Source organism: Nelumbo nucifera, chromosome 1, assembly GCF_055504915.1.
Source record: "Nelumbo nucifera cultivar China Antique chromosome 1, China Antique-T2T, whole genome shotgun sequence".
Taxonomy (NCBI): Eukaryota; Viridiplantae; Streptophyta; class Magnoliopsida; order Proteales; family Nelumbonaceae; genus Nelumbo; species Nelumbo nucifera.
The window spans coordinates 81,896,951-81,912,254 of NC_142649.1; the positions used below are offsets into that span (position 1 = coordinate 81,896,951).

The 15,304-nt window shown below is 38.9% G+C and overlaps 1 protein-coding gene across 1 annotated transcript in view; it reads right to left on the reverse strand.

Annotated features, from left to right (window-relative positions):
• LOC104587135 (Nucleotidyltransferase family protein) overlaps positions 1-14,037 on the reverse strand; it is a 31,681-nt gene extending 17,644 nt beyond the window's left edge. Inside the window, exons 1-5 of the mRNA XM_010244608.3 lie at positions 13,280-14,037; positions 12,162-12,274; positions 11,717-11,773; positions 9,749-9,844; positions 9,601-9,671 (exon numbers count right to left, since the gene is read on the reverse strand). Coding sequence (XP_010242910.1) covers positions 9,601-9,671; positions 9,749-9,844; positions 11,717-11,773; positions 12,162-12,274; positions 13,280-13,628 — 686 coding nt within the window. The 5' untranslated portion in view covers positions 13,629-14,037. The remainder of the gene's footprint in view (positions 1-9,600; positions 9,672-9,748; positions 9,845-11,716; positions 11,774-12,161; positions 12,275-13,279) is intronic.
• Between the last annotated feature and the right edge of the window lie 1,267 nt (positions 14,038-15,304).

Genomic DNA, 15,304 nt, shown 5'->3' on the forward strand with positions numbered 1-15,304 from the left:
CGGATTTTGGCACTCTGTCCCACTGTAAATCTCCCAATTCTGCCATGTTTTCATCAGAGGATGCTAGGATTGACTTAAAGTGATCCACAAAGCAGCTTTCAATTTCCTCTTTTGCAGTTATCACTCTTCCATCCACCTCTACATTGGAAATTTGGTTCTTCTGTCTTCTCCCGTTTGCTAGAGAGTGGAAAAAACTGGTATTTCCATCCCCTTCCAGAAGCCATTTACATCTAGATTTTTGCCTCCAAGAAATCTCTTGTTTTCTTAGAATCACTTCCAATTGCACTTTTAAGTTCCATCTTTCTATTCTATCCTCCACCCAACACTCTTTTCAGGCCTCCTTTTGGTCCACTTCCTCTATTTTCCTAGCTAATTCCTCCTTTATGACCTTAACTTTTCCAAATTCTTCTTTGTTCCACTCCTTGACCTTTTCCTTCAATCTTTTCAATTTCTTAGAGAATCTCACCACTTTATTTCTAGCCCTTATCCCATCTTCTGACCACTATCCTTTTACCTTTTGCAAAAAGTTTAGAACTTCTAGCCACATGTTTTCAAATCTAAAAGGTGTGGGACCACCAATAAGATTTTCTTGGTAAAGGCTTAAAGGGCAATGATCAAAAGTCACTCTAGGTAGGGCTTTTAGTGTCAAAGTGCCCCACAACTCTTCCCAATCAATGGAGAACAGCAATCTATCCAGTTTTGAGCACACTTGATTTTCTTGGAGATTTGACCAGGTGAAAGGGGCTTGTAACAAGGTAGGCTCTTTTAGTTCTAGGGACTCAATCAAGGAATTGAAGTGTTTCATGCTAGATGTTAAGGGTTGGTTGGGGTTGTTTGTCTCATTTGTATATCTTATTACATTGAAATCCCCACCCAAACACCACGGATCCTCCCATATGCCTCTGACTGTAGCTAGCTCTTCCCAGAATGAGTTCCTCTCTCTATATGAATTCGGCCCATACACATTAGTCAACACCCACTCCCTTCCATCACTCATCCTCTTGGCTTTTATTGATATTGAGTATTGTCCTATTAGTTCCTCCTGACAGTCAACTTCCTCATTATTCCACATTGTAAGGATTCCACCCGAGGCACCCCACGGCAAGGCAAAAGACCAACTTAAACCCCTGCAACTCCATATACTTCTTATCCACCTTCTGTCCAAGTCTGAAAGCTTTGTCTCCTATAACATGACTATAACCAGTCTCTCCTTTCTCTTATCACATTCCTGATGATTCTCCTTTTCTTTGCACTTCCTAAACCTCTTACATTCCACCAAAGCACTTTCATTCCACCCTTTTTTCCTTGACCCTATAACATGACTATAACCAGTCTCTCCTTTCTCTTATCACATTCCTGATGATTCTCCTTTTCTTTGCACTTCCTAAACCTCTTACATTCCACCAAAGCACTTTCATTCCACCCTTTTTTCCTTGACCCTAACTCAATCCCAAATCCTATTCTCCTCTTTTATTCTCCTCTTTTCTTCTCCCTTTTCCTATTTACAGTCTTCTCATAGGACACACCATAGGCTAGCCTTTCCACCTCATTCATTCTTCTCTTTCTTTTTTTATCATCTTCTACCCCCTTTCTAAGATAGACCTTTCCTTTGGTGAACTTCCTTTTGGCTTCTTTTTGTTCCTCTCCTTTTACTTTGAGTATCTCTCTACAGCCTTCTTCTCCCTCATCTAAACGACAGTCTTCCTTTTCCTTCTCTTGGATACCTACAATAACTTCATTTCCCCCATCATCCTTTTCCAAATCCATCACGATAAACAATTTCTCCACATTGTCTTTTCCACCTCCCCCTCCTTTTTCTATTGCACATGGGTTATTATCCACCACCGGTGACGTTTCAACAGCTGGAACTGCAAAATCCAAAGGTTGAAGGTTACTACAAGGATCAAAATCAAATGAGTTTTGATAGTAAAGTGGGGGCAAAGAAAGAACTGGATTGAGAGGAGGGGAGAAGAGACTCCCTGATCTTGAATCTAGTTTTCACCAATTACTCCAAAGACAAACCCAGATGGTTCGGGTTCAGGTAGTGTCCACCTGTGCAGCTTGGGGGAGTTGTTCCTTAAGTGGTTCCAAAGTCGATTTGCAATGGATACCCGTCTCCACAAAACTGTCGTCCTGTCTTTGTTCTTGATTTGTATCTATTTTCTTCTCTCTCTGTAAATCTCCTGTAGGCCTTCCACTTTCTGCAGTAAGGTTACCAACCCCCGAATCCCATATCTCCATAATCTCTGTACCAGCATCTTTAGAGAAGAGCAGTTCAGTTTCGAAAGCTTCAAAGCCTAAAAATTTGCAGGTCTTTGTCGAGTTGATGCTACCAATACTTGACATCAGATCACCATCGTCTTCTTCCACATCTCTTAGCGCCTCTCAATCTGAGTCATCTTAAGAGTCTCCTTGCAAGACCCTATTGTAGCAAGGGTTCGGCTTCTCAGGCGTCGTGGAGTTATCTTCAGTCACCGGCCTCCATTGCAGCTTCAACCCAATCGCCGAAGTCTTTCTCGCAGCCGGAGGAAGAGGAGGGGGGTTTCTGATCACCATTCCTGTTTGGGAACGAGTCGAGCGGATAGGCGCACTTGGGGACGATGATAGACCACAATCATCATCCCCCATCGGCGCAAGGGACCTATGCACATGACTTTTAAAAGGGTCACGTGACCCAACTTGAAAATCTTGGCCCAAATTAAACTTCTAGATCGGGTTATGTAGACCCGAGACCGACTTTTCATTTGTCTTTGTAAATTGAGTGCAAGGTGGCCCATTTTTCGATTGCAGCATCTCAGCATAGGATTTCTTTTGGGTCGTTGGATCCCATTCGCATTTTTTCAAAAAATCTCCCTTAAATGGCCAAGAGTTCTCCTTTAATCTATTGCCCAACTTTTCAGTTTCCATAAACGCCTGGTCAACTTGACCTTTCAGACGGTCCACCCAGCTCTCGCCACATGGATGTTTTTAGTTTCAAATTTCAATACAATTTCCACAATATATGGAGACTATGATGCAATTAGGGACTATTGCTTGTTGCAAAGGTAATAGCATAAGTTTCTACTCTCTTATTTTTTATCAGCAACAAGTTTCTACTCTCTTGACTGCAGAAGTTTCTATTTAGTGGACCCATTGGTATTGTTGATTCAACAAAAGTAGAAGTTTCTATTTTCTTGATTGCAGGGTTTTAAAAGCCTAGGGTGGTAGAAAAGTGCAAGGGACTCCTAGCGCTTGAGATGCAAAGTGAAAGGTGAAGTATATGCCTTTTCAAAGCAGGGCACAAATTTAAAAATAAAAAATAGAACATTTAAAAAAAAATAAAACCTAAACATTAAAAGGAATTAAATGTTTTTAAAAGAATATCGGCTCAAATTAAAATATATACGTATAGCATATAAAACATATTCAAGCTTCAAAGTGAAAATGTGGAAGTGAAAGAAAATGTATGTGAATCATACAAAAGTGCTTCAAGCACTCAACAATTCAAGCATTTGAAACTTTCAGCTGTTTATTCATCTCCTAGTAGCATTACTTTGTGTAGTTAGTGTAGTGTTAAACATCTTCTATTACTAATCCTAGGAGATAAGGCCCTTTGCATTCATAAAGGCCCCCAGAGGCAAAGCCCAAACAAGTAGATGTGGTGGTCTGGAGTAGAATTTTTGCCCTGTATACATAAAGGGTTGGTTTGTGATTTTAGCCACAGTTTTCTTTTTTTCTTTTTTTCTTTTTTTGAACTGCAAGGTAAAGTAATCCTTTCCAAAAACTCAAAGTATACAGAAGATTACCCCTATACAGTGAGGTTCTTTACAAAGAATACATGATCATATAATAAGCCCATACAACAAAACCCTCAATGCTATGAATTTACAAAAAGATTTCCCCAAACTAAAAAAGCATTTGTTCCTTTAAATAATTTATGGTCTGCCATCCACGACTGCACCTTGTTTTCCTTTAAATATTCAAGCATTTCTCTCCCCCCCCCCCCCACACACACACTACCCACCATACTGTTGCCTGACACTCCATGCCATTTTACCACCCTTACTCAAACCTTTTAAATCCCATGCTCCTAGAAAACACTTAATATCTTCCAGGAAGCACAACTTCACCCCAAACAAATTCAGAAGGTTTGTCCATATCCTATAAGAAAATTGCAATGTAGCAATATGTGATCAGCTATTTCCACATTTCTGCTGAACAGAACACAGCCCAAACCAGCATTCACTTTTACTCCCCTTCTAATCAAGTTGTCTCTAGTTAAAGTTTTGTTCAAAACTGCAGTCCAAACAAAATATGACAATTTGGATGGAACACTCTTGTTCCAAATTCTTGAACTTGGAAAATCAAAGATTCCACCCCTTGCTAAGCTGCTATAAAATGATTCAACAGTAAACTTGCCTGACTTCTCCAAGGCTCACATTCTTTTTCTTTTTTTTTTATCAGCAACACAAAATTGATTCATTAGATTAAAAAATAGAGATACAACAAAGAGTTGTGGGCACAAAAACAAAGCCCACCCAGAAACTATTCACTATTTACAGAATTGCCAGAACATAGATTGTCTTTGAGTTCCTTGCCTTGCCAGACCATCAGCCAAACTTTTTGCAGACCCCTCCTTATCCACCTTATTTGGACCATCATATCTTTAGAAATCTGCTTGAATATCCTGAGTTCATTCCTTTACTTCCATATGATTCCTTCCCCTTTTTTCAACCAGCCCACAACTACTTTTGAATCACCTTCAATAATCAGCTTAGTAATCCCCATTTCTTTAGCTTTCTCTACTCCATAGACTGCTGCCAATAATTCTGATCTCACCACATCTCCATGCTGAATAGGACCTGAGTACAAAGCTAGAATGTTTCCATTTTCTTCCCTAATTACCCCGCCAATACCCGACGGTCCAGGATTGCCCATGCAACTACCATCAAAAGATGAAAGGCAGTCTCATCATACAACTTACATAAAGAGCACCAACTTGGGGACAAACACCAATTTGTTCTTTTCCTCTGAAGCAAATCACAGGTGTTAATGGAGCCATGAAACACTTCCCAACAAAAAGCACTGACTTTTGGAGGGGTGGGCTGAGACCATATCTCCTTAACAGGGAAATAAGGAGAGGGGGTGGTGGAGATAAGAGAATTCAAAAAGGACTTACAGGAAAAAGAGCCCGACTGACAAAGGGTCCACACTCTAGAATCTGAACCACCCTCCCCCAAACATACTGAACTCAACAGAAGAAGCAAAGCTGAGACATTGGAAATTTTAGATTCTCTCAGATTTCTAGTGAAGCCAAGATTCCAACTCAGGTATGAAAGGGATGAGGAAGAACTGATAAAATCACAAATAGGTTTGCCTTTGAAACTAGAAAGCTCAAAGAGAGAAGGAAAAACCACCAAAAGGGGGCCTTCCCCTACCCACATATCCTCCCAAAATCTAATTTTCTGACCCAAAGCCAAATCATATCTTATGTGATTGACGAACACAGGAAGATTGTCATGGATATCCTTCCAAGGAGCAGCCAGAGTAGCTCTATGTAAGCAGCCTGCATCCCAACCGTTGTTTGAAAGCCCATGGATACTGGAAATAACTCTAGTCCACAGCCTCTCATTTTCTTTAGGAAATCTTCAAAGACATTAACTCAACAAGGCCAAGTTCTTCAACTTAACATTTCCAATGCCCAGACCCCCCACCAAGGTTCACATTCTCCTGTCCTCCCTTCCCCACTCAACCTTATATTATATAACTTCTGTAACAAATCAATGCGGGATCATACATTGGTTGCATTTGTGTTGCTTCTTTATTGAAAATTTTGATGTTTGAGATCCATGTGAAAGAACCAAGGTTTCATGTATTTGAAAGGCCCTGTTTTTGGATTCATGGTGCTACTTAACGGGAGGTAGCCCATCCCCCATGGCCCATACCTACAACCCTCCCCAACCCTGGTGACAGTGTGATTTGATCCCAAGTCTCCACTACAATGAGCTAGTTGGTGTAAAAGACATAAGAATCTACTAAAATAACAAAGATACATTTAAAAAAGTATCACACCAGGGATGAGGCGCAAGGCACACCAAGGGCATGCCTTTTGAAAGGGGCTGCACCTTGGTTTAGAGCCTTCAGATGAGGCACATTCCTTATAATGCGCCTCACCTATGCACCTAGGCAAGGCTTTTAAAGCACTGCTTGGGAGGCTTATGGATTGCAAGACAACATCGTCTTACCACTTTATCCATTGAAGAGGATTCAATAAATAACATTAGATGGAGTAGAGGGATAAGACATGGTCATCGGCATCCAGACACTTGTTCAACTAGAAGGGTTTGACCCACCCACACCTAACATAACCAAGCCCAAAGAAAAGGAACGGGCAATCTAGGTGGTACCCTTATACATGCTTGCCATGGCAAAGACTGATGAGCCACCTCGTTTGGTTTGGTACCAATTAACCAGAAAGTGTAAGCTCACAGAAAACCGAGGAATGATGCAAACTAGATTACTAGAATAAAATATTGCCCCCCATCTTTTTTCCGCTTTGGTCCCCAACATTTTCATTTTTTATGGGCACATCCAACAAACTTAGAAATTGTTGGCCATATTGATATTCTCCAATCAGAGTCCTTTTTTTTTAATCTGGCAAATATTCCACATTTTCACAACTTGTCTTTGTAACCGAATGAACCCTCATGGCAATAAGCATCAATTATGGGAATCTTATAATGAAAATACAATATATTGGAAGAAGAATTCAAATAACTTTTACTGATTAATTGATTTGTTGTAGTACTACTAACAATTAAATTGTTCATTGAAGAACTAAATAATTTAAATTTTAATGTTCAAATTTTAACACACACACACACACCTAGAGATATATAGACATGGTAGAACCAATGAAAAGAAACATTGCATGACAAAATTAGCCATGGATTCAACCTTGTCTGTTAGGCATTGTGTCCAAGAGTTACATAAACTTATTTACTAAAATTCTATAAATATAAGAAAAAATATTAGGAAAAGAAATATATCGAGACTTAAAATCATTTGTACAATGCCACTTACATAATACCAAACTAATGCACAACAGTTAGGGGTGCAACTTGGACAGGCCCAACCCGAGCCCAGACCAACTTAGCACACAACTTTACACAGGATAGGCTTGGATTTTCGGTCCTCGGATTGGGCTTAGGCCCAAAAGTTCGGGTTTTTCAACTTTTAAGGTTGGCTTCAGGTCTAGCCCTTAGGTAGCCCAACCTGATTATATCCATGTATATATGTGATGGGGGTAGAAGTAGCCTCTAGTAAACTCCAAACACATGGCAGCTACCTCCTGCTACAAGTGCTCACCTCAATCAACCGGTGCCACCTCGAACCAACAGAGCTCATCTCTAGGGGTGTAAATGGATCGAATTTGAATCCGATTAGAAAACCCAATATCTGAATTCAATTCGATATCTAACGGACATTGAAAATTCATATTCAAATTTTAATAAATTTACCTTACCTTTCAAAATTAATTTTAATAAATTCACCTTACCTTTCAAAATTAATTTTAATAAATTCGAATTTGAATTCGATTAAATATTTGAATGTTTGATTCGATTCGAATTCAACCAATTAATTATTTTTGGTAATCAAAAAATATATAAAATAAATATTTTATTTATATAAAGTACATAAATATATAAATTATTTATATAATTAATTATTATATAAATTATATAAAATATTTGAATATTTTATATATTATATATAAGAATTAAATAATCAGTCGAACTCAAATATTTATCGAATTGAATAGGTCATATCCAAATTTGAATCCGATTAGCTAATCGGTATGAATAGGATATCTGAATTCAACCGATTACAATATTCGAATTATCCAAATTCAATTCGATTATATCGAATCTCGAATTCAAAATCAGTTTTTCGAATATCGTTGACACCCCTACTCATCTCGGGCACCCAAGGTTCATCTCAAACTAACGTGGCTCACCCCAAGTAACCCAGCCTCTGCTTTGGTTAAACTATCGTGTCACTAAGGGTAAAAGGGTAGCTCGGCTTACAAGTCCAATTGTATGCATAAGAAAGCACACTTCACCAATGTGAGCTGCACTAGAAGAAATACACCCAAGCCTCACCATGTGTACGCGGGAACGACCACCTGGCAGTGCCATCGCCACATCCGCCCATCTTGTCAATTAGTGGGCCTCAGGCTTCCTCCATGCGCAAACAACATGGCAATGAACCACCTGAATGTGTCCCACAACTCGTCCAGGTGTTATGTCTTCACCACCATCCTGGCCCATAGCAAGGTGTCCAGCACCTCTCCAACATGTTTTGTTTGGCACAAGTGCCCTCAATCTATATAAAGGTTAGTTGAGCATTCATTATACACTTTTTGGCTTCATTAATTACTGCTAACTACAACTCGGCCCTTACTAACTTGCTCATTGAAGTAACAAGCCCGAGATATCACCCTATGCCCTCTGACTTCCTTCTCTTGCAGGTATTCTACCAACCTTTGGGCTGCCTCCGAGCCCATACAGTGACTTTTGATCTTCATCAATATGCATATATAGACACATATTTGCATGCACACAAGAATATATGCATTTTTTAATAAAACTTACATATATGCATTAATGCATGCATGCATAGGTGTATATCAATTTTTAGTTTGGGCTGATTGACCAACCTGAGCCCAACTTGGGTGCATCAAATTTTAGTGCGGGTGAGGCTCAAGTTGGATAGTTCAGGCTGACCTCGAGCTTGGGCGTTCCAATTCTTAGGGCTGGACCTGGGTTGAGTTAAAACCAAGCCAAGCACACCTGGCTTGCACCCTTAACGACAATTTTCATTCACTACTTCAAATACCAAGATTCAAAAGGGCACTCACCCAAGATTGTTACTTTAGTTGCTTGAAGATCACCACTTCTGATTGTACAACAAAGTTTGATGCATAACCAGAATGTGCATTTAGACTCGTGGATGCACACAGTCAAATTTTGCAATCCACAGTGAAGGGGAGCACTTGCACTTGCCCTTGGATCATGAATCAATATTTAAGGGTGACGATGCACCTACTTTTGAGAAATTAGATCACTAATCTGCCAAGCCTTCAAGAAAAGTCATTGTGTGGTTAAAGGATGAGCAGAAGGTAGCTTGGAGCTATAGATATGTCTTCAGAGAGCTAAAAATATTAATAGAGGACCTGCAAGCACAAGTGAAATGGACTCCAAGCCCAAGGGCTGCCAATGGGTTGGCAGATGAACTAGCAAAACAAGGGTATCAAGAGATTAATAATTGTACTGGGGCCAATTGGGTCTTTCTGTCTTGACGCACTTACACTTCAGTTAATTAATAAAATTCAGTTCTGCTACCCATCAAAAAAAAAAAAAAAAATCCCAAGCCTTCAATAGGTACAAAGACAAACATGTTTTCTTTAGCTGCATGGTAAGATGGTAAGATTCAAAAGAAAGAATGGTCGGAGGTGTTGAAGATAGTAAAAATAAAACACATCAACATCAAGACATGCAAGATATGACATCAATTAAAAAAACATATCTGCAAAAACTTTAAAATGGAGAGAATTTGAACCTAATATCAAATGAAATGCCACTTTTCCTTTCCACAAACTTAATAATTGGTACACGAGCCTTTGCTATCACCTGAAAAATGGAGAAATATCACATTAGATTATAGTCTTCAATGTTAAATATGCCACTAGTGATCAGAAATAACTTACCTGTATTTGTTTAGCAATACCTCTCTGGGATAAGGCCCTAGAAAGAGCTTTTAAACCAATTTGTGGAGTTTTGACCTTGGACTCCAAAATCACAACCTGAACAATACTTGCATTAAATTAGATATTTAGATAAAACCCTTTTTGTTACTTATGACAATCAAAAGTGTGTAGTAACCAATGAAAGAAAAAAGAATGAGATAATACAAGCTTTTAAGGTACACATGGTACCAAAGGTAGCACTAACCCAAAAAAGAGGATAATCTGTAAGATGTACCAATAGGAATAGAAGTACTGAAATATTACCTCCTTCCTACTCTGAAAAAGGGGCTCATCTGTAACCCTAGACAATGACAAACCCCTACTGTCCATACTCTGAAAAACTTCTTCCTTCCTGATGGATGACCCACTCAATGACACCTTTTTATCAACCATTCAATGATACCTTCGCAGCCCTTATTTTGATGCTTTCATGGATTATGGTGACATCTCTTTGCCATTCTTGTAGTAGTCCCTTAAATCTAGTTTCACAATTAATTTTTTCCCCTTTACTTGAACTCTAATCTTGCATTTTTAGGAACAGTTCACTTACAGCAACTTGCTGTGGGAAATATTTTGGAAAGTGCTTGATGTGGCTATTTCAGCCATCTAAATTATATCTTGCCTTGGTGGCAGTCCCTATTTCTTCCCTTAAATTGACCAAAACCTCACTCTAAATTTCTATAACAGGTTTATCTATCACTCCAGCATCATTTGTGATCAAAATATAAGTCATTTAGGTACACTCAGTTGGTTCAATAATAATCTTAAATATTATGTTGTGTCGGTGTCTTGAATTCTAAGTGTGATCGCACTCCATGACCCGACCCAAACAAAGTGGAGAAAAAGTTTAAGGAAAATTTTCGTAGTGGTCTATGGTGGAATCGAAGGGCTTGGCCAAGCCTGTAGCCCACCACTACCACCCCCTGGGGTGTGGGAGCAGAGCCCCCCACAGTATGGACTCACAGAGACAAGTAGAGATCACTAGTATCCAGTGTGGCAGCATATTGGATCTCGCAGACAGGTGGACCTAGTAGAAAGATGGATCTAACAGCTCATCTGGATCTTGCAGGACTCCAGACTAGTAGTAGCCTGGCCCTGTTATCGCAGGCTGATCTCGCAGCTAGGACTCGCTAGACTCATAGTAGTGATCTCACATGAAGAGCAAGATCAGTTAGTTAACAACTTGTAGGGACCATTCCAATTAGGTCTTTTCTCATATTAATAGCCATGTATCTTGCATAAAAAGTTATCTTGTATCTTGGAGTCCAAGAAAGAAAACAAGACAGTGTGTGAAAGAGACAGGGGACCTAGAGCAGTGGGTATATTGGGAGTAGGGGTGAGCATTTGGTTTGTTTGGTTAAAAACGAACCAAATAAACCAAAAATTCCGAAACCGAAACCAAAATTTTCGGTTCGGTTTTCAGTTATTTCAGTTAAAACTGAATTTTAATAATGTAATATTATATATATTATAGCATATAATATATATTATTTATTATTTATTATTTATTACATATTATATACCAAAGTTCGGTTAATTTGGTTAACTGATTTTCCAATTCTAAAAACCAAAACCGAAATTTTTTGTTCGGTTTTAACCAAATTATGCTCACCCCTAATTGGGAGTAAAGGATTGGTGAGAGGTTGTAAACATTATAACTGTAAATCTCTATTGCTGATGGTGGATTTATTTTCCTCTAATGCCTGTGGACATAGGCTATAAGCTGAACCACATAAATCCTTGTGTGTGCTATGTGTGCTCTGTTTGTGTATTTATTCCGTTTTTTCTATTGTCAATTGTTTTACTACTCCTTGTATTGTTAGTACCCCCAAGTCCCAACATATTACAACCACAAAAAGAGATTGATAAAAAAGCAAAAAAAAAAGAGAGAGAAAATACATCATTAATAAAAAAGAGAAAAATACTTACATCGATATCACTAGTTGGAAGATAGAGGCCTGTCTTAAATGACCCAAACACTTCAACCTACAAAATATATATCATTGAAAGTCAAAAGAAAATTTGTCTATGTGGCTAGAAAAACTTTTATGTAACTAGAACTTAAGTGACAACAATGGTGCCACTGAAAGGGTGACTTGGTACAAGACCAAAAAAAAATCCCAAAAAAGCTTGGGAAAAGCCAACAGAAAAAATGAAAACCAATTGAAGTTGACTGACATCTGACAGATGTGATGGGCTGATGGCATTGGTTATGTGAATCTAAATGTAGAATGTTTAATGAATCAGAAGATGGAAAAAAGTAATGCATGAACAATAATGATGGTTAATAACGAGAACGACAATTACATGTACCTAGATATGAACTTCCCTTACTCTAATTGATGATTCTGAAGATAGATTTCATACTGCATACCTTACAGTGGGGCCATATATATTTAATGACGTCAAAAACACACTCTACAGCAGTATTTCGTGATGCTTGCTCCTCTGGGGTTGGTGACAGAAAGCTACAAAAATCAAGTATCTCTGCCAATAATACACCTCGTAAATTTACAATGTAAAAAAGAAACATGAACAACCAAGAAACAAATGCTAAAGAAAAATGCTTAGTTCTGAGCCAATATGTCATGGATTTCTAACTTCCTGTTGAACTGAAAAAAGCAGTAGTACCCTATACTAGGGCAGACATTGGTGGCAAAAACATTGGCATAGTATCTTGTCTTTACCTCCAATAACAACAGACGCTGTAAATTCAAAACTTAGGGGCCATTACTTGGTGTTGTGTTAAAATCTCAAGCTGGTAAGTGTGAAAATGCAGATTTGAATCCGAGAGCGAAACACTTTGTGCCCAAAAAAATGCCAAGGGTTAGAACTCTATCCAGCCTACCCCTCCCAAGACCCAGGCACCCAGTTGAGACCAGCATTGGGTAATGGCCTTTTTTACTGTAAATTAGCATTTATTCAAAACTATAGGCTTCCTTTCAGATAAGCAAGTTCCTTTGACCATCCAACCACTCCCTCAGCTGGAAATCAAATGAGACAAATAGTAGTTCCAGGGCGCCCATGCTCCCACACCAATTGGGTGCATAGTACTGTCTCATTGATGCAAGCTGGTCAATGAGCACATACAATGGTACATTAATAAGTAGAATCGTAAATTACATGAGTCGTTTCTGGTTGACAGAACCTCCATTGTATCCTTCCATCTCTCTCCATTTTTATGTGAAATTTGAATTATCTTATTCTCAGGATTCACATTAATGCCATGAAATGTAGAAAAGTTCCAACTCTACATGGAAGAGATTTCGCATGTGGCATACTCCCCCCCCCACCCCCCAACTCTCTCCACATTAAGGTTCAGTGTCATACATAGCAATATGGTTTCCCATAGTTCATGGACCATTTGTTTATGTATATAATTAATGCAAATAAACTAGAACAAAAATAATACTACAAGCAACGCTAAAACTTCTACTGTCTATTTCTAATAAGCTTTTTAGACGAATCTGATATAAGGGGACATGTCGTTACCTTTGTGGAGCTGAATCATGGGGCTCCTGAACCGCTTGTTGGCTCGGAACCAGCCGACCTCCAACGTCCTATCCACTGGTCGAGACGAGGTAGGAGTGGCAACAGGAGGAGTCGCGGCGGTCGGTTGCCTCGACCCATCGACAACGTCGGCGTCGACGTCTTCGACGTCAAGAGAGAAGTAGTCAGGCGCAGCAGTTTCAGGAGAATGGCAGTTCAATGAGGAAGAAGTTATCTGGGTTCGGAATACAGAGTAGGGCTCGGGAGAGTCGGGACCGGAGAAGTCGGTTGATGGGACGGTTGAGGCTGATAGAGAGCCTAGGGTTTCGTATACGAAACCGTCGATCTCCATCTGGAACTGATTTGAGCCCGAAGCAACGACGAGAAGGAAAACCAAAAAGGAGGGAACTTGGCGAAGTAGAAGAGCAGAAGTTCGAAACCTTCAGGCTTCAGCTTCCAGCGTTGCCTGGGCGATTGGAGAAACAAATCAACAATAGAATGTGAAGTTGTGCAGATTGGGCGAGTTCACTTTGGCTCCTTTTGACGGTAGATATTAAAAGCACGTCACCCATGACCCATCTTATCATCCACCGCCAAAAGAAGGAAGCATTCTCTTTCCTCCTCTTTTTTTTAAGAAATCAATTTTTTCACGTTTGGCAACGTTGCGACTTGCCGTTGGTCGTTAAAACGAAACGCGCTGCACAATTTGCAACCGTCGTTACGCCAGAAAAGTTTTGGAGAGAGCTCACGGAGTAAAGGCAACTGTCCCAAAGGCTCACAAGAACCTTTAAAAAACAAAATCGAGCCCGGACCGTTTTAGCCCGCAATTAACACGGGCTGGGCCTAACCCCAAAACTTAGGGTTTTAAATTTTTGGAATTTAATCCAATCTTATCCAATTTTAGCTTGACCCGATTATATTGATGTGTATGTGCATATACATATATATACATACATACATATATACATATTTTCTTAATAAATTATACATATATGTATACATACGGACACACATGTACATCAATTTTTAGTGTAGATTAATTGATCAATCCAAGCCTGGCCAAATTCGAGACCAATCCGAGTGCATTAAATTTCAGTGTGGGCTAGGTTTGGGATAAATAGTTTGTGCTTGACCTTGGGTTCAGGCTAGGCTCGAGCTTTATGCTAATTCTTAGGGTTGGGTGTTGGTTGAGATCAAACCCAGCCTAACCCGCCCAACTTGCACCCCCTAGTAATACCAACCAATAAGAGCTTGTTTCTATTGTTAACATTTAGGTCCTTTTTGAAAAATTGATGGAGAATGTTGGTTAATGAGAAAATTGTTCAAGTTAATGGAATAATTTCCTGTTTATATTTTTTTGGTAATTATAGATCCCATGGTAATTTGTTTTTCGTTGAGTACCACTTACAGATAAGTGATACCCATCTACCTTGTGGAAGTAAAGTTATCAAAACTTTATGGTTCCTTTTTGTTTGTGGTACAAATGATTGACTAGTGCATATATGTGCTATAATTTGAATTTGCATGCATCATGGATTTTCTAACATCTTTGTATCCTGAGGTAATGCGAAATTTGTATCAGCTTTTTTTTAATAACAGGAGGGAGGTTAACAAACACGACTAATAAAGTAAAAGAAAGAACTAAGGAATCCACTAAAAGAAAATTAAGTTGTCATTCATTTGACGTAGAGCCATGCAAAAACCTAGCATGTCCTTCATTGGCCAATTAGTCAACCAATTGAGGCATGTTTGTTTGCTCTGAAGTCTAACATCTGAAAGTGCAACAATTACATTAAAAGGTATATTGGTATTGGTGAATTTTTTCTTTCCTCGTAACTCTGAATGCAGAGAATGTTGTTATGAATTATGAATTATGAAAATTATCAAATATCCATTTTGACCCCATATACAAGAGTTTTTGTTTGTCTTTTTGGGGGTATCATTGGAAAACAATAAATTGTATGATTGCACTTTAAAAAACAAGAAATAAGGGGAAACGAACAATCATTTTTCTCTTAAAGCTAAAAA